The sequence below is a fragment of the Antedon mediterranea genome, chromosome 2, assembly GCF_964355755.1.
Source record: "Antedon mediterranea chromosome 2, ecAntMedi1.1, whole genome shotgun sequence".
Lineage (NCBI taxonomy): Eukaryota > Metazoa > Echinodermata > Crinoidea > Comatulida > Antedonidae > Antedon > Antedon mediterranea.
Window position 1 is genome coordinate 15,512,217 of NC_092671.1, and position 27,425 is coordinate 15,539,641.

General features: G+C 33.2%; 1 protein-coding gene across 2 annotated transcripts; it reads right to left on the reverse strand.

Moving 5' to 3' along the window:
- Positions 1 to 27,052, reverse strand: LOC140040538 (telomerase protein component 1-like). 2 transcript variants are annotated; one of them, XM_072086551.1, is made up of 48 exons: positions 26,913 to 27,052; positions 23,559 to 24,290; positions 23,199 to 23,333; positions 22,845 to 23,006; positions 22,639 to 22,735; positions 22,415 to 22,551; positions 21,993 to 22,123; positions 21,321 to 21,478; positions 20,760 to 20,960; positions 20,464 to 20,554; positions 19,994 to 20,174; positions 19,238 to 19,390; positions 18,913 to 18,996; positions 18,403 to 18,548; positions 18,052 to 18,202; positions 17,816 to 17,907; positions 17,494 to 17,670; positions 17,073 to 17,318; positions 16,754 to 16,867; positions 16,456 to 16,579; positions 16,180 to 16,365; positions 15,098 to 15,267; positions 14,757 to 14,907; positions 14,183 to 14,461; positions 13,775 to 13,907; positions 13,275 to 13,455; positions 13,036 to 13,145; positions 12,683 to 12,951; positions 12,198 to 12,419; positions 11,838 to 12,058; positions 11,411 to 11,666; positions 11,116 to 11,235; positions 10,614 to 10,712; positions 10,223 to 10,489; positions 9,598 to 9,758; positions 9,257 to 9,365; positions 8,683 to 8,811; positions 7,803 to 7,913; positions 7,583 to 7,715; positions 7,251 to 7,453; positions 6,898 to 7,112; positions 6,435 to 6,507; positions 4,427 to 4,548; positions 3,940 to 4,095; positions 3,043 to 3,139; positions 2,568 to 2,735; positions 1,877 to 1,993; positions 1 to 1,172 (listed from the first exon to the last, which is right to left on the reverse strand). In XM_072086551.1, the coding sequence occupies exons 2-48, from the start codon at positions 24,273 to 24,275 to the stop codon at positions 1,050 to 1,052; spliced, it is 7,878 nt and encodes a 2,625-aa protein (XP_071942652.1). In that variant the 5' UTR covers positions 24,276 to 24,290; positions 26,913 to 27,052; the 3' UTR covers positions 1 to 1,049. The 2 variants fall into 2 exon arrangements, with proteins under 2 accessions (XP_071942652.1, XP_071942653.1); XM_072086552.1 differs by lacking the exon at positions 26,913 to 27,052 and adding an exon at positions 26,807 to 26,826.
- Between the last annotated feature and the right edge of the window lie 373 nt (positions 27,053 to 27,425).

Below are 27,425 nucleotides of genomic sequence, written 5' to 3' on the forward strand. Positions count from 1 at the left end.
AACCATAGATAAAGTTTTTATAAATTCAAATAATATATTATTTTTATCAATGCTAAAAGATAAAATGCTATATTATTACACTGTGGGAGGAACCCTATATTTTTTTACAAATAAATTCATACCCCTATAAGAAAAAAAAACAATGCAAAATAATAAATGCTATGCAATATATATTATAGTTCTTTTTAAATAAACTCATATTCTATCATTATTATATTACTGTATCATGGTTTAAATAATAAAATAAAAATAATATTCAGAAAGGATTATTTTCACTGTGTTAAAGTAATATTAATCATATTTGAAAGGTTTGGCATTTGATACATAATTTAAATACTAATATGGTGATCATTCGAGGTCAAATTACATAAAATAAGTGATAAAACATTTCATTTTGAGAGTACAAGGTCAATAATTTATAATGTTCTTCACCCCTTTTTAGTCGATTATCAAAATTAATACTAAAACATTGTTACAAAGTAGAAAGTATTGAAACAAGAGAGAGATAGTTGAAATAATTCTACACAATATATTAATAGTTATACTTAGTATTTAGAACAATTGTGTGTACAGTCGACTACTATCTTGACTGATATAATATAATTATTATGTTGGTTTGGGCATTACATTACTAACTGCCATCAAGACAGGTCAAATTAAGGTCAAGTCAGGTCAAAACATGTCAGTCGCACTATAATAAACTATAAAAAATACTGCAATCAATTCCATGAAATTACAGTAAGTATAAAATGTATGAGTCATGCATTGAGTAAATCTACATCAGGAAAGCATTTGAAATACACACACGAAAACAGTAAAACATACAGTACTTTATAGAATTATTACAATATAAATCTACCAGGAATCCATTACAATATACTAAAAATGAATTTACATTTTCAATATATATTTTATAAATTGTAGATAAACTCAAGAAATATGTGTCCTACATTAATATTAATTATAATACTTCTTTTCCAACAAGGACTGTGTTCCACTAACCATCTGGAAAAGAGGCCTTAATATCAATGTGAAAGTCGAATCAAATGTTAGGCATCACTTTTAAGGAAGTATACATTTCCAAGTTTGTCTCCGCAAGCGATGAATTTGCCGTGTTGTCTTTTGGTGGCTGCCATACTGGTTACAGGGGCCAGACAGTAAAACTGACCAATCTGAAGTATTTAACAAAAACCATATTAGTCATAGTGTACTAGAAACAATTGAAGACACCAGGGTGCGTATCCAGCATTATAGATTAGGGGTGGAGGGGCTAAATATTTCATAAATGATAAAAACGATCTGCCGGGTTGCAGAAGTAGTCATTATCTTATTTTAAAAAGACATGGCTGTTCAATTTTAGGGGGGGGGGGGGGAAGCCTGATTAGCCCTGCCTAAATTCGCGCCTGTCACACTAACTAAATACTATTCAACAAGTCTACAATTAAAGAAAATATTTGGAACAGACAAGCAGATTAGTTACATTTTAACGGAAAAAAAATGTATACAAAAAAAAAGGGAAAAAAAAGAGGCAAATCACAGATATCTGTGTCTGTATATGCCCATATAATATGGACACAATGACATCAATACCATATTTTGTCAAACTAATTTTATAGTGTGGACAAAGGTTAAGAGATTCAAAAGAATTTTTTTTTTTTCAAATTTTAAATAGATAAATTTTGTCTAGATACCAATACTTAAACTTATTGTTTACACCATAGAGATATGTTTACATGAATCCAAAAGTAATGTAAATATTAAATGTAGTATCTGTATCAAATAAAAACCAAAAATAATATTGCTGTTGATGCTGTTTTTTGCCAGAACATGATAATGAATTAATGCAAATCACACACTTAAATCAATAGTAGCCTACCTGTGAGCGTGAAGCTTTAGACCATAGCTTTACAGTTCCATCAAGTGAAGATGTTACATACACATCACCAAGGTTCACCAAATCTGTAACAGCACCTTTGTGGATCTGGGAACATTCCTTTAAAATAAATTGGAGTATTATTATTTCTTAAATAATTCAAATACAATTCTACAGGAGAATTTCTCCTTCGGGACACCCTTACTCATGGGAAACCCCTATTAACAGACTCTTTCAACTGAAACAAACGAGGGAAAACTTTATGTTTTATCACTTCAACCAACCTCTATTCAGTGGACACCCTTATATTAAGGGACACTATGTTGGAACCGGGAGATGAATCCTTTTATAGAGTTCTATTCTAATAAGGCATTCGCTTACACACCACAAAACTGATGAATAAGCGCCTTCGATAACTCCAGAGGACGCCATATTTACAAGGTAAATCGGGACAAAAAATTCCATCTAGGCCATAGCGCAGTGATGAAAACTTACATCATCGCGCTAGCCTATATGGAAATTGTTGTCCCGATTGACCTTGTAAATATGACGCCCTCTGGAGTTATCGAAGTTGCTTATATGCACAGCAGTTTAGCATTAAGATGCATTAACACTTGCTGTTCATCAATCTCTTTCAGTGTACATGATACAACAACATTTCATTTTCAACAACATTATTAATCTAAACACTTACAATTGCAGTGTGCTCTATCGAGTCTGTATCTGAAACTACAAATAATTCTCCTGAATAGTTGCCAACCATAAAGACAATATCCTTCTTGTGACCACTGGACATATCGATGTCCACCACTGTTGCCCACTCTGGGTCGGAACTGTTACTTAGATTGAAAGACAGTAATATCTAAAAATGGACAAATTAAGTTTGTTATTGTGTGAAAAAAAAGAAATTAATGAAGAGAGGTATAAAATTATAACCTTTTAATTATACATAAAAAAGGTAATGTAACCTTCAAAATATGCACAGAAAAGGGGATTAGGTTCTGCAGAATTGAATAAATAAAACATACTGTACTGACATTGATATAGCCCATAATAATAACATGCAATTTAGTTTAATTTGTATGCTCAATATCCATTTTGATACATTATATTTTAACCAAATATTGTGCTGTGAGGTGTAACATAAATGCACTTTTATATGCACTTACTGGTTTCTCTCCTTGAACTGCAAGTTGGGCATCACATGATACTACAGCAAAATTCTCTTTGCTCCACATTTTGAGGCCTAACATTGAATCATTAATGCTGTTAAAAACAAAAAAAAGAACATTAATAGCTGTTCATTATAAATATATTGTTTAGTGTCAAGTTCAGATATGTTTATTGTTACCATTGAATTTCATCTAATCACTTTATGAGGAATAGCCTAAGGCTCAAAATATGGAGGAACAACTGGCAGAAATGACAGATGTTGTTGGTTGCATGTTATTGAACCAACCTCAAGGTCACATGTGGAGTCTGAACTCGTGATGTATATAACATACACCAGTGCACAGTATGTTATTCATAAACCGATACAATGAAACACAATACAGTAGATACATTTGCCTAACTATTTCCTTTTTCCTGACTATTATATTGAACATATTGTAACGTTGTATTTGTGTGAGGTTGTTGTACGTTACTTGAGTGGTGGATTCAACGCACTCCCGCCGTAAATAAAAAATCTGCTAAATCACTTTATCATAAATGTTATCTTTATTCAAAAGGGTGTTGATATAAAAGCACATATAATATATCCAGTCTACCTGGATTAATCAAAGTTGATTTAAATTTTATTTCTATAATATGTGATCCAAAAATCAGCTACAAAACTCCAGTATATATCAAAGATACTACGGTAATCTATTCTCTAACTTTTCTTTAAACTTTTCTTATCCTCCTTGCCAGTACATCCATATTTAAGAAACGATCCTATTTAATATGCATGTACTGGGAGGGGGACTATTTGGAAAGGGGAACATTTTCCTTGATGATGAGGAAAAAGCAATTAGTGATAAAGGGTTGTTGACCTGATGGTCAGAGTGTTACACTATCATACTTACCCTAAGTTGTCCTTAATTATCTTGCACTCTCTTAGTTTTCCATTAATGGTATTGTACACTTTGATTACATTATCACTGTACAACACACCAAGATCTTTACCAGGCAGAGGGGACATGGCTACAACTGAACACCCATTATTAATCATGGATGATTTCCTACATTGTAAATAAACAGTTTTTTATTTATGCAAAATATAAATCAAAGCAATTGAACAATAACAATACTAATGATTTGTAACATGCACTTCTCTCCACCATTATTGTCGAAGACACAATTTTCAAATTTAGGGAAATGTAGTGTAATACACCATATCCTATCCCCTTCACAGTTCATATAGAGTATAAATTGGCCGATAACTGTTGAATTTGAATCTTTAATGTTGCATGTAATGTGTATTGTGGAACATGAACCTGATATACTATGGTGTTCCTTGCCAAAAAGGCCTGAGGAAAATTTAGATTTCTCTTATTAAACTTGTAAACCTACCTCAATTTATAAATTCCACTGATGTTAAGCACATTCCAAAGGGTTACAGCTCCCATGTTGTCTCCTATGGCAACCAGATTATTTTCAATGAAGCAAGTAGCTGTCAAAGCTTTTTCAGAAACCTTAATTTAAAAAAAAAAATTTTTTTTAAATAAAATTTAGTCTACTAGAGGGTGAGCTCGCTCCCCCTCTAGGAAGTGTAGACGATGGTTCTCGGAATGATAATGTTCTCCTTATACGTTTTCTGTCGGTTACCATTATTGAAAATGCTTGACATTCGTAAAACTAAACTACTTTGTTTCACAGTGTTTTAGATGATTAATAACATTTTAAAGTATAGTTTTTATTGTTTGGTAGGGCCCTTTGGGGAGGCGGAGGTCATTTGAGGGAGGTGCTTATTCGAGGGATATATGTTAAATTTTTTAGTTTTAATAATATGGTAATACATTTATAATCAAATGAAATCCTCTAATACAGTAGATATGAAAAGTGGTAAAAAAGAATAACAAATGTGGGGGGGGGGGGGGGTTATTATTCAAAGTGATGTTTTATTGGAGAGGCGTTTATTCAAATGAATACCATCCTAATAATTATTAATACATTATTTTATTTAATCATCTTTTGAAACTGCCGTAACAGAGTGGGCCCAAGAAAGAAGACATTACGGCTTGCAACATGGGCAGACATCTCGGTCCTAACGGGACACAGGAAGATATAGCCTACAGTTATTCCTGCAAGCTTCCTCAATAAAACTCAGCTATCGGGATTTCACTCGAAAAATGTCTTATCATCAAATCTCCCTATGTAATTTTATAATACTATTCCCCACAATATATTCTGATTCTTTATGACATATATTTAATTTGATCTTTATTAATTTGCAGTATAATTTAACTACTGTACCTTCACACCTAAAATAAACAAAAAACTGAAATGGCTATGACTAATGGCCAACTTAAGCTGCACTCCTACTATCTGATTTTTTTTTCATCTTCCAAAGGGACACTGTATTGATTGATGGAAAGTGCCTGTTTCCAGTCACCTTTAGGGTCAAATCTATTATTTTAACTGCTCCCTTGTGTTTAAAAGAGAGAAAATATTTGAAACTAAGGTTGTTGCAAGGTGAACTTATCTTAAACCCGGAAATAACTTTGACCGGGAAGAATTGAAATTGAGAAGAAAATCTAATGTTGAAATCATAAATGTTGTTAAAAAACTCTTTATAATATCTTCCTAAGATATAAATATGGAACAATAGCGTCGGCGTGCACACTAATGTTATCAAATCTACGTTTCGCGGTACATCTCGGATAGATAAGGTAGGTATCCAAGGCGGAGATTTGTACCGAAGTTTTTGCATTGTGCTCGCCTATGTCAGAATTAACCATAATTTATATATAGATATGTCTGCTTGTATTTCTACATTACACTTGACATTTAATTTTCACTAGGTTTTACCTTTTTTTTCATCTCAATTAACATCCGGTCACTTTCACCCATTTTTATTTATAAATGCCATTTGCTTAGCAATGGATGCAAACTGGGGATTTTTACTCCAAGAGTTTTAATATATTATCAGTCTGTGGTCCATGGGTTGTTGTTTTTATATTAATATAAAATATATTGTATTTTTGTATATGTATACTGATTATGAAATAAAGAATAAATGAAGTGAATATATAAATCTAGAGTAATGAGAATTTCGCTTCACTATAAAATATATGTTCAATTTAACGATTTAGCTTTTTGCTTACAATATATGTCCTATATGTTACGTTTGACCATTAAAAATATTACTGCAATTAGTGCACAAATGGCAATTCTAATTGAAAAAAAAACCTATTTACATGTATACACGAGTGTTAATATGGATTAGAATACTCCATTAGGTTAATCTTGGCAATGGAAATTGACCTTTTACAATATACATGTACACAAGCATGCTACAATTACGGCATGATCATAAAGCTAACAGATATATCTATAAACAGAGGACTGTAAAACACACCTTTATACAGGCATCTTGGACTGGATGTGTGGATTCTTGTTCTGTCAAGTTCCATACAGCAGCTTGTCCATCTCTAAAATAAATGTAATATTTGAAATATAATAAAATCTACTAGAATATTAAATAATTTCAGATCAAATTGTAAATAATTTGAAAATACTGTATATATATATATATATTGAAAAGGATAAGTCATGCACTTTTGATTCTTGAAAATAATGTAAAAATAGATTAAAAAGTTGAATTCTTAGTAGATGTGTTCTGACCTTTATTTGGAGTTACATAATATATTGTTTCTGTGGTCTAGGTATGAATGCCAGGCTAGTGACTGGAGGTCATGGGTTCGAATCACACCCAATAATTAAGTGTTTTCAATATGTACTTTGCATTAATATGTACAATAGTATGCAAGAGTATGGCAAACCTCTGCTCAATTAATCAAAAAGATATAAAAAGACCGTACCTTCCTGTAGATATGGCAATAGTACCATCAGGTGAGAGTGCCATAGCTGTGACCTCTCCATTATGACCTTGCAAAGGTTCAGTGTCCGCATCCACTTGATATTTCCAAAACTTGATGGTCTTATCCAGAGATGATGTCACTAATTGACCATCCTTGCCCACTGCCACAGATGTCACTCGGTCTGAATGTCCAGTAAGAGTGGATAATTCATTACCCTGTTAAAAAAAAGGAAAGCCAGGCTTTGTGGATGATGATCATACTAATTTTATTTCATTCTTCATGGAAATTTGTTGCTACATGATATATATAATACATACATACATACAATTCAAAATATAATTTCTAAACAATACCTGCAAAGGCTTCCAAAACTGAACGGCGCCTCCATCAGTTGCAATTGCAAGGAGGACATCTTCCATCATCACCTCTTTGTCTTTCACTTTATCAAGTTTCTTTGTGCTGTGTGTGTCCTTCCATTCATTTACAAGACTCTCTGTTACCCATGATGACTTAATGCTGAAATCATCATTCTCAAAATCGAGCAGCTCTGTTTCTTCTATTAAAGAAAGTAAAAATATTTTTATCAATCATTTTTTGTAAGTAAAAAGTATTTTGCAAATTTTTGTGTGTCACGCAGAATAATTCAAATTTGGTTTTCAAGAAACTGGTAAAGACAACAACAAACCTATTTGAGCTTTGACCCTGATATTGCAGGAATTGATCCTTTGTTGCTGTGGATTGATAGTTGTAATCTCAACTCCTCTCTTGCTCCAAACTTTTACTGTACCATCAGTACTTCCAGATACAATGCAACCAGACTATAACAAATGTAAAATTCTTTAAATTCTGTTCAAATATGAAACGAATACAAACTATTTGAATATGACATACTACTGTATACATACATCAAATGCAACTGAATTCACACTGCTTTGATGACCTTTGAACTCCTTTTTCACCTCTTCATATTTCTGCATGTCCCACAACTTCAGGGTGAAATCATTTGATCCTGTGACCTATACAAAATAATACATGTTTATATAAAATTATATATATAAAAAGGTTTTTTTTAGTATTTACAAACAAATTATTTTTATTTAAAAAAAGTATTACATATTAACATTTTGTATAATGTTAATATTAAAGACCCCTTCCCTGCAATTTTGGACGTTTTTTGGAAAATAATACATATATATCACTTTCAAAACATTAAACCATGTCATTCCTTGTCTTAAATGTACGTTTTATGGTAAATTATGATAAAAAGTGAGAAACAATGCACTACCTAAGTAGCTCGCGGCGATCGACCTCTCGTGGACGGTCTTAGGCCTAGCTGGTAAACATCGGTAACGTACAAACATCGTACGCTAGCTATATACCTAGCCTGACGTTGTATAGTTGCAGCATTAATTGTCTTTCTATTTTTGCCAGACTCCGTTGATACAAATTGGAGAAAACCCGGTATTTTCGCTGAAAAGTTAGGAGTCTTCTATTTGTTTTGGCCTCACGATCGATCGAAAAGTGGGTGAATTACAGGTGAAAAACAAAAATATCAATCCGCGCGCAATGCATTTTGGGATTTATAGCGGGCCGCTATAATTATTAGAATCGACTTATTTTTCACATTTTTAACCGTTTAAAGACGAAAAAAGTTATCGCAATAGGACCATATAGTATTATTTTTACATTAAATATAGTTTGTGATCTTAAATTAGATCTAAAAAACGTAGGGAAGGGGGCTTTAATAGTTTTCATTAATATTTAAAGTTTAAATAGTTTACTTACCACCATATCATCCTTGTCAGACCATGCACAGCAATTTATCCAGTCTTTATGACATGCATTTAAAGTCTTAATTGGTGGAGCATTGCCGTTCCTTTTCACTAGTTTTTCAGTATCCCATACAAGTAAAGACTATACAGATAAAGAATAAATGGATATATACATGATTAATGCAAAAAAAAGATGATTCAGCCTTCTACCTGCTAATTTATTGTCGAATCTGAACTGAACATCCCATGAGTTTAAATTCATCCCCCATCACCCCCCTTACACCAATCCAGAACAATAAAAGTAAAGATTATTGTTGTTTATTTATTTCACTTATATTAATTATTATAATAACAATAACAATAATCATAATAACAACAATTACAATAATTAAAAAATAGTAACTACAACAGAATGACTATAATTTTTATGTGTTTAAATTTTAAATGTAAATATGTATATGTTTGTATGATGTAGTATGTTTAAGCGGATATTAACCCTTGATGGCATTTGCAGCAATAAAGAAATTGAATTGAATTGAATTGAATTGTTATAATACAAAAATTTGAAATATGCTAATTTCTCTTACCATATCTCTACTTCCAGTGACAAACTTTGACCCATCAGCATTAAAATCAACACAGCTGATTGGAGCAGTGCAGTTTGTGTAAATTTTACAAAGCTCAGAAATTGAGACCCTGAAAAATCAATATTATATAATGAACATGATTAAAACATATTATTTATAACAGAAATAAATTATTACTAAACAGTACACGTAATATTCGGTAATAATGTATGCTAATGATTACAAGAAGATAGCATGAATAAACGGAAAGAAAAATAATGAATAATGTAGGTGGATAAATGAGATGATTTGAGATTGAATAATGGATGAATGATGATTGCATGATAGACAAGTTTAGCTACCTGTTTGATGGACGTTGTAATGGAATTTTCCACAAGTAAATTACTGCATTTTCACTTGTAGCCACGACAAAGCGCATTCTTTGACTGTAGGCTCCAGCTAAAAGGGCTTTACCTTCAGCTCCTTGCAGTTCTCTACTCATGTCACCTGATTTGTTTGTCATCTAAAAAATAATGTCAATAGAGAATAAATTGTATGTGATTTGATATGAAACATTTAAAATCTCAACCCAAATAATCTCACTTGTTATATTGACAATGTTAACCATTTTGGAAGTAAAATAGATTTTATTTCTTACCTATTGATAGAGATAATGATTACTATATTGTTAAGTTCTGTCTACACGATGTGATGTGCCCATATATTTCATTTCAATTATTTCGTCTCACATAATAATTATTATCATTATATAATTAAATTATAACAAAAAAATAACAAACAATAGAGAGAGACAGGATTCCAAAAAGCGAACTAAATCAAACTATCAAGTGGGTCTCCAATATGGACACGATGATGTCATATCACTACCATATTTGTGTATATCTTTACCATATTTGGGCACATCACACTTTTTTTTTCAAACTACTTTGATAGTGTAGACAGAGCTTAAGAATGATATCAACTTACTCTTAGTTTGCCAGCTGCTGAGCCAGTCAGAATCTCAGGACCATCGGTAGTAGACACCAAACACCAAACCACAAAGTTAACCCTCTCTTTGTACAAACTCTTTGACCATTCTTCAATACCAGTAGACAGATCAAACAATCGAACCTCACCACTGTGGTAGCCCGCAGCAGCATACTGGCCATATGGACTAAATGACACACTAGTTGCCCCACCAAGCTCTTCACTCTCAAATGTTGTTACATGTCGTCCCAGTTGCCCAGACCAAATCTTAAAATTAAAAAAATAGCAATCTTATACAAGTACACAAAACCCAATTCACAGGCATAGAAAAATCTATAGAGATGTACATGAACAAACTACAAAATATTATTTTGTAAACCAAAATAAATACCTTAATTTTCTGATCATCACTAACAGTAATCAGTTCTTGTCCAGCAGTTGAAAAGGACAATCCATTAATTGGCATAGCATGGCCAGACAGTGTCCCCACCTAAAATATGAAGAGTAAGCACCTTATTGACAATAGAAAATAAACAATTTTGCATACCTGGCTTGAATTTATACAGGATGAACTGCTTGGAAATACATAATAACAAAGAGTATAGAGGTGGTACATTGTGTTCTCAATTAGAAATATTAAGCTCTGTCTACACTATCAAACTAGTCTGACAAAAAATGTGATGTGCACAAATGTGGTAGTGATATGCTCAAATATGGTAGTGATATGACATCATCATGTCCATATATGGGCACCTCAAATTTTGTTGTCACATAAAATTTGATAGTGTAGACAATGTTTTAAACAGAGTATAGAGACTTATTAAATAGATGATTTAAATTTCTATTGATTCAAATAATAATGTTTTTAACTGTTTTATACATTCATTTCTTACCTGGGTGCCATTGTCTGCAGACCAAAGCTTGACAGCTCCACATAGAGATGCTGAAGCTATGTGACGACCCGAAGGAGAATAAGCCAAGTCACGAATGGCTGAAGTGTGTCCTCTTAAGATCTTGAAAAAGATATATATACACACTATACAGATGCATGTTAATGTATTTATGTATGTTATATATATATAAGTTCATATGAGCTGCTAGTTTTTTTAAATTCTAAATCCTATTTCTTGTAATTTTTTGTTCAAACCAAAATATAATGCAAACGAAAATATCAAATAGAATACTTACAGCAAGTCTTTTCATGTTCACAATATCAATTATTACAATGGTTGAATCCCAGCCTCCGAATGCAACTTTGTTTGATTCTGGATGTAAGGCAGCACAGTTGATTGGATTTGATGAGCGGTATTCCCTAAGATATGACCCATCTTTTGAACTCCAGACCATTAACATACAATCCCATGAAACGGACACAAGCAGATTTTCCTTAGCACTATATACACAGTTACTCACTCGTCTCTTGTGCTTTGTCATTCGACCAATTCTGCAACAATATCAAGATTCTAATTTATATTGTATTTAAACACAATCTAAAACTATCTCACTATTAAACAATACGTGTTTTGGATGATTATAAGTCATTATTAATTATAAAACTATTCCTATATTAAAACATTAACAGGAAAATTTATTCATAATTATTCAAAATATTTACCTATGGCCTTGGCTGACATTCCAAAGGCACAGTGTGCCATCCAAGGATGAGCTCACCAGATGTGTATTGCCAACAAAGCAGCAATGAGACACTGTATTAGAATGACCTGAGAATGACATCAATTCCATGCCTGTTTCCTGCACATATAGCCTGACTGTACAGTCTTGACTGCCAACGGCAACTAACTTGTTGTTTGGAGACGTGGAAATACATGTGATGTCCTGAAATAAAGTAGATAAAAGTTGTTAGTAACAGTAAATGTTGGTAACAATACAAAATTTTCATAAGAAATATATGAACACACAACAAATCAGTTTCAGTCAATATTGTATAATGTAAAACCAGAAAAATAAAATATACCTTTGTAAAACCAGGCAATGTTCTGCTACATGAATGAACTCCTTCATGTTTATTTTGCCAGATCAACAGTCGTTTTTTCAAAGATGTATCCAGATTCTCGATGACAGGTTTAACTGTCTGATGTACAAGAGAATCTGAAGATTCATTAATGGCTTGCTGCCATGTAAGAGACGGGATTCCTGCTATGATGTGGAGATTCCTAGAGACAAAATCTTTGAAAGCCTAGAAAGAAATAGTAATATTATTTGTTTTATTTTTTTCAATATCATAGTGATATGCCATATTTCACAGTGATGTAATGATGTAACCACAAGAAATTAAGTGGTGTGGTTTTCGCAAGAAAAGGGAACAATCTCTGTTTAAGCCACTGGGTTGTCAAAGGCCTATGTGAAAAAGTGGTCAGGAAATCAAATTCAACAGAATTAAGAATTAATTTATGAATAAATAGCATAAGAAGAAATACAATTTTCTTGCTATAAACTTACAGTAACTTGAGGTGACTGAAGAAACTTTTCCTTTTCTCTTTTAAACTGTAGAGAGTTTGGTTTTCCTTCTCCTAAGAAATCTCCCATAAGTTGTGTTGCCAGGCCTAGTCTGCATTTAGCTTGGACAAAGTTTAGATTACAAAGAGTAGTGGCTAGGTTTGAGTACATGCCACAACAGGTTAAATGGTATGGTAACTCTGTGAAGGTATGTGATGATCTGCCTTTCCATGTACCATTCCTATCTGGATCTGCCTGTGTATGGTAAAAAGCTGAAATATACAAAAATAGGCCATTATATTTGTTATGTTTGACTTTTAATATTAAAAACAATACTATTTGGTTCAGAATCTCACCTGCCAAAAGTCTATGCAGGACCAACTCAAATTCCATTGCGGTTCCTCTTAAGTATCGCTGACGGATTGCTTTCTCAAATTCCCCATGACCAAGGCTAAGACGTCCAAGACTTTAGAAAAAAAAACAAGTAAATAATAATCTACAATTTCCTAATATTTTTACATACGCATACAGTTTGGCAACGCTACTACCAACATTATTACGCTAGCTTTGCCGAGATATTTTAATATTTACTAACCCTTCTTCGGCTATCGGCTGTAAAAACGTTTGCAGGCTACGTAAAAGTTGTCTGTATGTAGCTTGTGGCATTAGATCTTCTGCAGAAAGTTGTACATTCATAACATCGTGAAACTTGTACTTGTTACTATGGAGAATCTTGTGAATGCTCAGTAGCTGGTGTAGTTCATCTTCATATAGACCTGAAGGAAAAAACATACTTTATTCTAATATGTTACTTTTACAAGGGGCAGTGGTGTAACGCAGAGGGCAAAGGCGCCTGGTTTAGCACTCCTAAGGGCCCCTCAAACGATGGGTGTTTTTATTGGGACTGCTCTCATGCTCAGGGGCCCCCTAAGCTCCTGTTTTTAGCCAGTGAGTGCTCATGGCAATTATGCTATTGACATGAACAATAAAGGAATGAAAAAGGATGTGGAATAGTAATCCTAAACAAGAAATTATTTTTCATGAGATCAGTAAATTCTTGATACTTGTATACTGTATACATGGTGTGATACATACCGTTCCTGGCACAGACCAATAAACATAGAGATGTTGAGATAGTGTCTTTACTGAAGTCATTCTCCAGACGTTGGAAGATGTCTACCAGCAAAGAGCTCACTGTCTGTGACATCGACTTCAACTTCTTTGAAAGCTAAATAATAATGAACGAAACTATATTACAAACAAGTACAAGTGTTTCTAAACCTTGAAGTGGGGCTACTCTATAGTATCAACATGTAAATTAGTGTAATAAGATACATTGTTTAACAGCATGTGGATAAACAATTTATTTCATAAACCAGTAATAGTGTAGAAGTCTTGTAATACAGTATGTATAGTAGTACAGTAAATGTGTCAGAAAGGTAGTGTTATAACTGAGAGGGCTACCCTATCAAAATAAAATGAATAATAGAATGATCTTTGTACCTCCTCAAATACACCAAACAAGCGGATTTCTTCACAGGCTAAACTCAGATAAAGCGGCAAGTTTGCTTCGCGTTTAGCAGTCAGTATTTTCAGCTGGTTATTGAAGGGCGATTCGTCAAGAGTCTTTCCATAAACTGATAAAGTACTGCGAATCATCTCAGCTTTCTCCAATATGTCTAAAGGTGGCAGAGCGATGATGGAACAACTCTCACGTTGCCGCCTCAACAATGCTTTGTGACTTATTGAGTTCTCTTGGCAACTCACAACAAAGATGACATCCTATGAATAAAAAGATCTTTATTGGTGAAATGGAAATATAAAAGATTACTGAGGAAAGAAAAGGAGGAAGACCAAATGCTAAAATGGATGTTGTTTGGGAAGAAGAAGCAGGAGATAAATAAACATAGAAGAAAGCTATTAAAGGGAAAGAAAGATACTGAAAATCATGTAAAATAAATAAAATTTATATCTAATTTTAACTATTATTAACTATAAATTAGGATTAGGTATAAACAAAATCATGTAATTATAAAACCTATATGAAAACTGATACATAAGAACATCTTTATCAAACCTCTGGAATATTCTCTGGAATCCATTCCAGGTTCTTTGGTTGGTTATCATCCTCTAGATCATCTACTCCATCTATGAATATTTTAACTGGAGCTGATTCATAGTGGGATGCTGCTCCCTTCAAAAATTCTGAAAACTCTTCACATAAACTTCTGCAAATAAAGCATTCCATATGTCCAGAAAACGTAATATAGGAAGGTGCTATACTAAATTTATATATAGTGTAATTAAAAGAAATACGAAACCAATATACAAAATGATTTCTTTCACTGCTTTTGCATATCATTGGTTGTATTGTATTCTACAGACAGTACAGCGGTAAGTAAGGTAGATATATCTTACTTATAATTATCTGGAATTCTACGATTCAGTCCAAAGCTTGAATTAAGTTGAAAGCAGACGTGTTTAAGTAAGCTTGTGATGTTACCAGGTGCTGCTCCAACATAGTGTACAACAACCATATTATGTTCATCCTCTAATATACATTCCCTACACTTCTTAGCAAGTGAGGCCTAGAAAATACAAATATTAATCATTAACAGCCTATTTTGTGTGTGTTTGTGTGAAGCAGCCTGCCATGAGTATAAGGTAATCAGGCCCGTATCCAAGTCCCCCAAGTCCCAAAAGGTCCACTATTTCCTCGGTTGGTATTTTTTCTTGTCTTGTTTAACTAAAGACAATATCATTATATATATACAAAATTTACATTATCAATGGTACACAAACAAAAATATGCTAATATAAAATGAAAAAATACCGGTAATTAAATTACGGAATCTGAACGGACTACAAACTCGATGTAAAACATGCGCAGTCGATCATGTGACGACAAGCAATAGCTTAGCGCTTCATGTACGCGGTACGCGGTAAAGTGTTTGCTGGAAATACAGACAACTTAACCGGCGGTAAAGACGTGTCTGGAAATACAGACACTATCGAATACGGCGCCTAAACAAGGGAAGGCCAACTCAGACAGCGTCGTACGACGCTGTCTGAGTTGGTCTCATCATGAAAGCGTTAAGTTCTGGTGTCCATCGTTCAACTAGCCCAAGCCACAACAGAGAGTCTTAAATCAGTCTTTAGAACGTCAAATAACGCAAATTTTGCCAGTGCCTTCGGCCCCTGGACCCTGGCCGGGGGCCCTTGGCGGCCCCCTGGCCCCCAGCCATTGTTGCTCGCTTCGCTCGCATCCCCCCATTATAAATGCTGCATACGGGCCTGGTAATGTATAGACAGGTAGGGCAGAGACAAAGTGTAAATCAGAGAGCATGTCTTGTATTTACTAGGCCTATAGTTTCAGAATTGTTCTAACCTTAGAAAGCAAAGAAAAAATGTCACTACCAGTGAATTAATTGTTACTTAAAGCCATATTTCTCATATGAAGGTATTATTCCACATATATTACAATCAAATGTATTAATTACCATAAAGGCAGACTTTCCACATCCTGGTTTTCCAACCACTCCAACCAAACCACTTGTCATGCTTTTGATGGCAATCAGACTACCTTTCAACTTGTTTTTACGGCCAACAAATTGGCTTAAATGTGATGACATATAATCTTCATGTAAATCGTTCTCGGATTCCTTTTCTTCTTCTTCGTCTTGGTCCTGTAATTTAATAAAAAAAATAAATGTGTTTAGTAAGTGTTCTTTGAAAACTAGTTCTTAAATTAGCCCTTTTTTGCAATCAATTTTTACCTTGAAATCTATGAATTCATCTTTTATTGCTTGCCACAAGTTGTTCACGACACGATTTCCAAACTGTTCTAATCCAGATAAGACTGGCTTACCATCTACAACACCTCCCCATTCACATGGATACCTAACAAAATCAAATGATAACATCAACATGTTTGTTTGTTTGTTTCAAACTCCATTTCATTTATTAAAATAAAATTCTAAAAGCTTAATTGTAAGAGTTGAAGTTTAAATCAAATATAGTTTTAGTTGGTAGGTTTATATTTGCATAATATTTGTATAAAAATACTGTACTTACATATCGTAAACTTCGAGAGGGCTCTTGCGAATTCTTTCCTTTAGATTACCCCAATTGTCATCTGCAGAGAGGCTGTCATTGCGGAAATCTGATTTCCATTTATCAGGAATTTTGCTTTGAAAAATATTTTGTTGTTTTAATAATCTATTTATATATGCAGTACCTAATTGGCCAAATTTTGCTTCAATAGATTAAAATAATTTTACAAAACCAACATATACACATGATATTAATAAAGACACAGGGTTTGAACTCTGATAGAGGAATCTTACCACCACGTGATTGAACTACAGTTCTAGAAATTAATTTTACTACTTACTCAATTATGGCATCAGTCCTGAAGTAGAAGAATGCTCGACCTACAGCGGACTCAGGGTTCGCAAGGGCACCATGCTGCATCTCAAGCTCCGTGATTGAGCGTCCTGTAGGATAATCTTTCAACCAATCAAATTCCTCAGATTGTTTGGATACATCATATGATTCTGGTACATAACCGTAGCGATTCCCCAGCAAACCGATAAAGAAGTTAGATCGAGAAACTTCACCAAGACATACTTCAATTGATCTGCAAAAAATCATAATATAAAAATCATGATATAAAAATTACTTTTTTCAGTGCAAAACAATTTATGTTGTGTATTTTTGTGTACAATTTTCCTCAAATAAATGTCTTTGTATGGAATTGAAAAGATATCTATTGTTTAGCACTTTCAGTTTCTAAAAATAGAGTTATTACTGACCCATTCTGTTTTGCTTCCTGTTCAGTGACACCCCATCGTAGGTCAACTTCATAGACGTTAATGTGATGTTTCTTTGCTCGTGCCCTTAATTCTGGAAAGACGCACCTTGTCAAAATATCACGTTCCCCATGCATGTCACGAAACGTTGAGGAAATAAATACTCTTGCTGTTCGCCACCTAACATGAACAAAATAGCACCACATTAACAATGTGATGTAAATCAACATGAATCAATTTTTTGTTATTTAGAAAGAAGAAGAAACATTTTAGAGCTGGAGGAAAGCTTTGAAATTTCATTGAAAAAAATGTAGGATTACAGTACCTTGGTGCTTTGATGACAGATGGTATTGACATTGATCCTTCAGTCTCTGAAGTAGCCGCCATTTTACTTGCTGCCTTGGCAACTGCAGCCTCCTAGTGTAAACAAAAAAATAACTATGTTTTTCATTTATTCAAATATTTTTATTCTTGTACACACCCTAAGAAATATCCCCCACCAGCTTTTTTATAAAGACGTCAAAATTCAATTGCATAGCTAATAATTATTATTACCAATACCTGTTCTGGCACCAATTTCTGAGCTTTGTCGATGTTCTCCACATGGGTCAACTGTCCACCACCTCCTCGTTCCGCAATATACCTCAAGATCTGATCACTGTAGCCAGCAATAAAGATATCATTCTCATTCTCTGGCTGTAAATCAGCTAGTCTGTGAGAACAAAACTAACATTAATATTCAATTCAATTCATTCCGGATTTTACAATACAAACAAACACATACATCACACATGCTAGACCCGTGGACTCTAACAGTGAACTAAATCGCTTTCGATGGGACTTAAACATTTATATTGGCAAGAGATAAAACATATTTACAGTATTTGTATGAAGAATTAAACCTATACTTACCCTGAAGATTTCCTGCTAAGATCTACATTGACAAAAAGCAAATTGGGGTTGACGATCTTTCGATATTTTTTGAGAAAATTACCAACCAATTTCCCTTGATCACTGTCCATTTTCAAGCCATCCGAGAGGATTACAAGATTGTCAAGCTGAAATACAGCATACAAAAATAAGTGTAAAGCTCCGGCTACACTATCAAACTATGTGTCAAAAAAATATGATGTGCCCATATATGGACATGTTGTCATATCACTACCATATTTTGGCATATCACTACAATACTGTATTTGGGCACATCACACTTTTTTGTCACATAGTTTGATAGTGTAGACAGAGCTTTAGTTATTAAGTTTTTATGTAACTTTGCTGGACAGTTAATGAGCTGGGCATGTTCAGTTAGTACTTTCTTAACTCCAGGTTTAATTGACCACTATTCATCATTAGAATGTACAGTATGTGCGGCAGTGGACTTGCAATGATATTGATATTGATGGAAGAATGATCAAGCCTTACTTGCATTCTGTCTCTAATCATTTCAAAGAATGATTCATCACTCAAAACAGCTTCGCCAGTTGCATCATCTGCAGCAGTCATGACCTTTAAAAAAAGAGTAAGAAACATCAAACATGATACAGACATTGGGTTATACCATTTGTGGAAAGGGGTGTTCAATGTAAATTTTTCTTTTCAAGTTATATTTCGCTCTTTAAGGGCTATTGTCGGTTTATCTAGGTAAGCTAGGAACGAAATAGTCTAAGTATCGTCCTATTGTCTTCATCACTCTATCTTTCCAATTTTCAGGTAGACATTCAAACAAAAAAGACAATTTTAACTCTACCTCAGAGCAATCAATGACACTCTTCATATTATCCAAAATGGTTCCTTTCTCAAGTTCAACTTTCATCTGTTGACCATTGGCATAGATTATCAATGTACATTCCTCACAAGAGTACTTGCACATGAGACCAAGCAAAACACCAACTTCCAGAACCTGCAATAAAAAAAATATACAATAGTTTAGTCTCAATGGAAGAATTTGCCTCAGTCATGGTAATTAATGTCCATTAAGCTATGATCCCAAAATAATATCTTTTTTTAGAACTAGGTACATATATTAACAAAATCAAACAAGTTAAAACTGCCTCAATATAAATTTATTAACACATGAAAAAGAAAAGAATTGTAACAAAGGATAACATATATCCGTCTCAAAATTGCATAATACAACAAATCAGTCAATCAAAGATGTCAACAAACAAAAAGCTATAAAAACATGCCTCCAAAAGCTAAGGTGTATCTACCCTGCCTATGCAGCTCTATTTATTCATCATATATTAACATAAATGCTTCATTGGTTGTGGTGAAACCAGTTGAAATAACTTGATTGTTCATTTGTAAGCATATTAAAATTGCTGTATGAATGTTCAACAACTCAAAAGACATCACATTATTTCTTCAATGTAAATCTCTTATACAATTCTAGTCACTTCTAAAATCTCACCTTTTCCAATAACTATTGTTGGTCTTTTAGTGCTGTGAGACATCAGTTAATAGCGCTTTATAAAATTATATTATTATTAATATTATTACATACCGACTTAGGTCTTCCAAGTCCTTTTGCTGATGTACATGGAATTTTCATATGTGCTCCAACATTCAGGAAAATCATGGTGCGTCCTGGGATAGGAGACACGTTATAAGACGTGGCAATCTTGACAGCTGTGTCTAATGCTTTACGGTATCTCTCCAAGATAAGGACATCATACATTTTTTCTCTATCGGTTCAAAAAGTGGTAGATTACTTTATTACTAATTTATAGCATAAAATGTAAGTATATTGGTTTACAAGCTATCATTATGGTTAGAGGAATTAATTATCTTCACACTTTGAGTGGCAAATATGTACTACAGTATGTATGTATTTATATTTATATAACCTGAGATGACAAAGGAATTTTAAACACCCTAAGCACCAATGGATGACCCCAAAATCACTCTCTAGATTTTGATTCAAGAATACAAAAATGGGGGTGTATGGTAACCCCCTCTTCCTTGTTTACATACTTGACTATTACTTCTTTTTTCTTATTTTTCTTTCTTATATTGTGTTTTGCCATTTGTTCTTTCTTCATAGCAGCTTTGATGATTGCTCCTTCTATAGAAACAATTTAAAAAAATACAGTAATAGTTTTTATTATGTCTTGTCATCCTTATCTTCATAACTATGATGTATAAACAACACTTCTATCACTAACAAAAGGAAATACTGTACATATTTATGTGTTTACAAAATACAAGTTAGTCTATGAACATCATTTTAATTAATGCTGAAAAACAAATGAATGGCTTGAAGATCTTACCGGACTTTTCCAGATCTTGTTGAAGTTGTCGAAGGGCTTCATATGCAGAGAAAAATCTAAATGGGAACTGGCGACTATTGACAACTGCATTCTGATTGGTCAGTCTTTTTATGACCCCATCATGATGTTTTTGTGACATACCAGATTGTATCATATTACGAAGATTCCTCAACATTGCCATGAATGGCAACTTTTTGTTATCTACAAAGATCACAAAACCAAATGTAATTAATTTATTGGAGTAAAAATTTAAATTAATTTAAAAATTGCTTTGTATTAGGAGATTATGGCCAATGATACAGTATCAGTAATAGAAAACTAACAATTTACATTAAAATATAATACAACTCTTCCAATACTGGCCAAATACGTCTGGTTTTCAGGAAAGTCTGTTATGCTATCTGTCTGTTATCTGGTAAAAATGAATTTGGGACCTGTTTGACCTAAAAAAAAGTCTGTATTGAGAGAGTTTACTGTATTGATGTTGTAAGCAAATACAGAATTCAAATATTCAGCCATGTTTAAGCCATAGCAACAATTATTAAGTTTTAAAATATCTACCTAACAAGCGTTCCCATGTTTTTGCTTTGTTGCCAAACTTTGAAACCTGAGTTTCCCATGTTTCAGGTATTGCCAATTTCATTCTCTTTCCAGCCATATCTGCATCCCAAACACCAGTTAATTTGGCCTTATAGAAGCTCTCCAAGTCCTCTGGATACCTGTAAATAAAACAAAACAAATCCATAAATATTAAAATATGAAAAGATATAAAAAAACAAGATATACACAGATCTGCATTACATGATTGCCTGCATATGCACCTATAGTTGGATGCCCGCATGTACCTATTTAGACTGATTTTATTAGCAATGTTTGTTTGTTTTATTCGTTTACCACACACATTTTAATACAAAGTAAGACAAATAATTGAAAGATATAGTAGTAATACAGTGTGTGATAGGTCACCAAAATAAGATTGCAAAGAATCTTTAAGTCATGGCCACCAGTTAAAATAAAAATAAAGAAAAAAGTACAATAATAATAATAATAATAATAATAATAATAACACTAATAATAATAATAATAATAATGTGATATTTGCTCGCATAACATCCACAGTATGCCCCTAAAAGATTATTGTTATGGTGCCTTCAAAACATCACGTGGTTACACATGGACTGTTATGCAGTCATCTAATATTATTCTTTCAATGTTTCGAATTTAGTTTATTACTTCTTTCCAACAAGTGCCATGACATAGTTGGCTGGTTCCTTGATGTGCAACTTTCGTATAAGTTGTTTGAGGGTAAAGGTCAATTTGACAAGCTCCTCTTCTGTTTCCTCTAGCTCATCTTTCACTACATCCTGAAAACAAATTTTAAAAACAAAAATTCAATAAAAAGGGAGAGACAATTTAAAGGTGAATTCGATGGTTATTGTTGGTAGTTTTATTAAAAAATAATAACAAAAAGAAGCATTATAATGTATGGCAAGTGATTTTTATCTTTTAAAGTAAATTCTGTTTCCCATAAAATGACAATATATATGATAATTATTTGATCGGACATTCATGACATTTGTAGCAATTGTAAATTTCCCAATAAGTCTGTGAATTTGCAGGACTAAACATCTGACCAATTCGGTTTGTGTAATTACCTCATCATCTTCCGAGTTAGAATCTTCAGTTTCTTTCGCTTTTTCCCGTTCTGCATGATCCTGATATTTCCTTTTAGCAATAGTCATCTTTTCACTCTTTTTCTTTGGCTTTCCTTTCTTGTCTTTGTTGTACTTGGCTATAATATTAACAACATCATGATGTAAAAAACACATACACATAATATCGATACGTTATTTTATTTAACAGTTGTAGGCCAACTTACCTAATTGATATTCATCAAAGTCTGGGAATTTTGCTGTCATAACTTTTCTCAAAGCAGAGGGAAGCGAGCCAAAGTTGATAGACTTATCATTCAATGTCTGCAAATGATACAACAATTTATAGTCAAATATTATTTAACCGTTTTGTAACCAAATATGTGAACTTATTAAAACAAAATAAGTAAACAGTGATATGCAAATGACCCACCTGATAAGTCTCTGCTACATCAATCCAATCAGATGGCAATCTGATGGATGCTGAGAAGTACTTCTTTAGATAAGCTCGGCATGGTCTACGATTAGATGCAAAGGCTATCAAGAAGTTGGAGGTAGTTCTGATGTTTAACTCAGATCGGCAGTACAAGGCAACCTGTCAAATATATTCAATATAGTATTCATTAAGTAATGTTTTACAATATTCATTTAAATGCATAATTTTGTCTGCATTTATGAATACAGTAAACATCTCATAAATATTCCAATTAAACTTCAGAGAGAGAGAGAAAAGCACCAACCTTTTCTATATCTTAAACATTTAAGAAGTAACTGAAATGGAACTTACCTTTAGAATAAACTCAGCATCATGGGATATAACGCAATCTGCTATGTCCATCAAATTACATCGTGTCTTGTCGTGCTTGTTGCGAAAATCAGTTGAGCCAATTAGTGAAGCACTTACGCAGTTAATAAAATTTTTCTAGAAAAACAATATTTTAACACATATTTTTAGTACTTTATTTATAAAAAGGTGGTGTAAGATGTAAAAGATGCAACATTAATATTTTTAACAACAAAATGATGAGATATTATCTAAAAATACAATATTTTACAAAATATTAGGCAAGATGTAAAAGGTGAACTTTAAATATTGGAAAAAAATTTCTTATTACATGAATGAATTTTAATGAAATTTTAATCTCACCTTTAAAGAATTTACCATGTCAACTGAATTGACCTCTGCAAATTTTAATTCCAAGTGAGGTGATGTGAACATGTCATCATCTTCTTCTTCAAAATCGGCACTGTTGTCATGGAAATCATAAATAGGCATTTCAAAATCTGTTTCCATAGTTATGACCTCATCCCCAATAATGACCTTTTCCTTCCGAGTTGCTTTGATAGTGTTTGTGTTCAGAAGATACGACGGTGATGAGCTGCTTGTTTTTATGAGTTTTCCTTTTAACAACAAGTTTGAAGACAGATTGGACGATAAAAGGGATGATGAAAGTCCAGATGATAACTTCAAAGAGCTGGACAGAGCACTTTTGGAGCTGAGTGTAGAACCTCTTAATAGATCTTTCCGTTGCCCACCAAGGGTTAATCTTGATGTAAGAGAAGATGAGGAAAGAAGCAAATTTGATCGTAGATTCGGTCTTAATGACTGATTTGCGGTGGTGATGGTCTGATTTTCATCTGGTTTATTAGAGGTTGTCTCAATGATACTTCCTGATTTCTCCAGCAAATTATCCTTATTCTTCAAAGGTGTGCCACTTGATTTGAGGGAACTTTTTCCAAGAAGAAGCGACTTAGAGTGCAACAGGTTCTTTCTTTTATTGGTTCCAGTAAAACCAGAGATCTTAGTAGAACCTCTGAGATTGCTACTTAGCAGCAAATGGTTTGAACGTGTTTTAGAATCCATTTGACCAAGTTTCACCTATTAATAAGAGTAAATTAAACAAAAACAATTTAGACTATTATTATATGAGACGGTACCTTTCTTATGAGACTAATGGTTAAGAATTGGAGACTTGTACTTCATCCGATGATTGATACATTTCACCAAATTATTGATCAACATTAAGTACATCTGTTATGCGCGATTTGAACGATTTGCGCAATTTGAAATTGCGCAAAAAAAATCCTTGCGCAATTTGAATTGAAACATGTGTTTCAAATTGCGCAAGCAACGTATTAAATTGCGCAAGTAATCTGCAAATTGCGCAAGGTTTTTCGACAGATTGTGAAATCATGCACACCCATATTTTTATAGTAATTTCTAAGAATGATTCAAAATTAAAGATAAATATCGCATTTCCTTATTTTAGTAGTGCAAATATTGTTATAAGTTAGCATACCGTCGAAGAACCGACGAAGGAAAACGAAGCGGTGGTGTTCCACCAGGCGGGCGTGGCGCGGGCGGCCGGCTATACTACTCTAGCCTAGCTAGGGTCTGGACTACTGATACTGACTAGGTTACATGGCCTAGCTTAAACTAATATTAAAAACTTAATTTTTACATTTATTTTGATTTATTTCAAGTTACAGTGATAATATTATTTAATTGTAATAATAAATGTTATGTATTTATTATACACATGTTATCTTCGCATTTATTATGTTTTATTTTGAGTTATTTAGTTTCCAATAAATTATTATAACTAGATGGCACGCTCGCTTCGCTCGCGTACCATCTAGGTCGTGCCCACAGATGGTTCTCGAATACACAGTATTTCCAGTGAGAAAAAAATGGAGATTTCAAATGTACGTACTGCAGGACTATAATACATTGTCGTTTACAGAAACGAATAAATATACACAATGATTTATGTAGTCAACCAAAATTAGCACCCTGGGAATTACTTCCGAGAGAGAAACAAAATGAGTCAAATTTTTTTATTTGGACTCATTTAAACAAACCCAATTTGTGTTTTGTATGTAACATTAGGCCTAAGGGTTGAGGGATGGGGGAAGAAGATAGGTACAAAGAGGAAACATTTTAAAATATATTCCTATCCACTCAGTAACGAAATATTGTTTTTAATGTTTTATAGGCCTATAAATAATATACCACTAAATACAGTAAAACATTTACGATTTAATACTTTGTTAAAACTCTCACTGTCATAGTCGAATGAAATAGTAAAGTACATGTAACGATACACCCTACGACGTTTATATATTTTTAAATTATTAATTAATACAAACGTTGAGAAGCAACTGTCAGTAATAACGTTTATTTATTTGTATATTATATGTTTATAATCTAACAGTAGGGCCTACCCACACTCACAGTAATACAGTTTATTTGTATATTTGTTTATATTATATCTAACAGTACCAACACTCACAGTAAGAAATTTGCGATTCAAATTGCGATCAAAAGTGGTTAATACCTTAACAGTATTGTACAGCATTGCAATACTATTTATGTTTATTCTCCAAGGGGGCCCATAAATCTAAATCTATACCTGTATGGTTAAACCAAATAATTTGGAATGTTCCATTCATCACAAATCAATACATTTGTAAAAACGTATATTACGTGTATCAAAATAGCATTTTTTAAAGAAAATCGGCCTGTCTTCAACATTATGATGCTGTACTCGAACTCTTCAACCGGTTTTCAGCTATTAAAAACAATTATCGCAGGAGGAGATAGGAAAATGCGAAGTGTCCTCGTATTATTGTGTGCGGGTATTTTTCAAATTGACATCCATTAGACAGTGTATACCACGATCGGAAAACACCCCTATTTGGGGCAAATCGTTGAACCTAAATTCGTTTTAATCGTCAATAACTAATTATCGAACTCAATTTAATTAGTAAACAGGGTTACATCAGGTGGTTAAAATCAGTACCGAAAGTACGAACCAACTTTATATACCATCGAGTGAACATTCTAGAAATAACGCACGATTTACCGAATTTTGCCCTTACGTAAATTTATATATAGATACCGATTGTCTGGTAGAATTTTGTTGCGCAATTTGAAAATTTACAGTTCGTTTTCAAATTGCGCAAAGGTGTCATTTTGCGCAAGAACTATCTTGCGCAATTTACAAATTGTGCAGCGCAATTTAAAATTGCGCAAAGATTTTCTTGCGCAATTCTAAATTGCGCAAGTTGATTGCGCAATTTGAAATTGCGCAAAAAAATCCTTGCGCAATTTTAAATTGCGCAAGAATTCTTTGCGCAATTTCAAATTGCGCAAGGATTTTTTTGCGCAATTTCAAATTGCGCAAATCGTTCAAATCGCGCATAACACATCCAATACTGGCACCTCTGGGGGACTTTCCCTTACTTCCAACAACCACTGACCAACACCAGTACCCTCTAAAAAGATGTTTACTTTTCATGCAATGATATTAAAATTTATTGCAATAATATATAGCCTATAAATAATACGCAAATAATATTCAAACGGTAAATTAAGATCGTAGGCCTACTTACCGTAATTATAGTGTAGTGTACGTAGTAACAGGGGCCTCACTCAATTAGTATGATTTATGAGGTTTCTGGTTTAGGCCTACATAAGCTTCGGCTAATTCAAATTTACCTGTTAGTTAGTGTACTTGCAACTTGAATGTTCTTGAAAATGCCTAGAAGCAGGCGTTTTGCACAGCTATATGATGCAAGGGTGTGCTAACTAGGAAGAATTCAGCCTAGATCAGCATTCTTAACTCGATTGCACCATCATTGCTCAGTTGTTGCTATAAACTACCTTGACCCAATAAATGCACTGACATAAGAATATGACCTGAGAACTCATCAAAGGATGTACCGCCATGAACCAATCATGTTGCTTGTATTAGATCACCTGACAGCGATTAGTTGCGGTTCATTTGAAGTACATACAATAATATCGTATTAATAATATATTTTAATTATTATATAAAAAATATTTTTTGAAAGAACATAAAATATAAGATATTGTATATATTCTTATTTTTAAGTACTTCGCGCCAGTAGCTTGATATGTACTCTGTTATTGATATAATATTTTTCTTATTAATATTATAAAAAAGGTTTGTTCTATTTAAATTTGGAGTGTCTGTACAATTCTTATTTT

Excerpts from the sequence above, each read along its gene's own strand:
- LOC140040538 (XM_072086551.1), bottom strand. The coding sequence starts at position 24,275 with ATGGATTCTAAAACACGTTCAAACCATTTGCTGCTAAGTAGCAATCTC. Across the intron at positions 13,456-13,774 it reads ATTGGTCTGTGCCAGGAACG|GTCTATATGAAGATGAACTA; the intron begins GTATGTATCACA and ends TTTTTCCTTCAG. Across the intron at positions 2,736-3,042 it reads CAGTTCAAGGAGAGAAACCA|ATATTACTGTCTTTCAATCT; the intron begins GTAAGTGCATAT and ends GTCCATTTTTAG.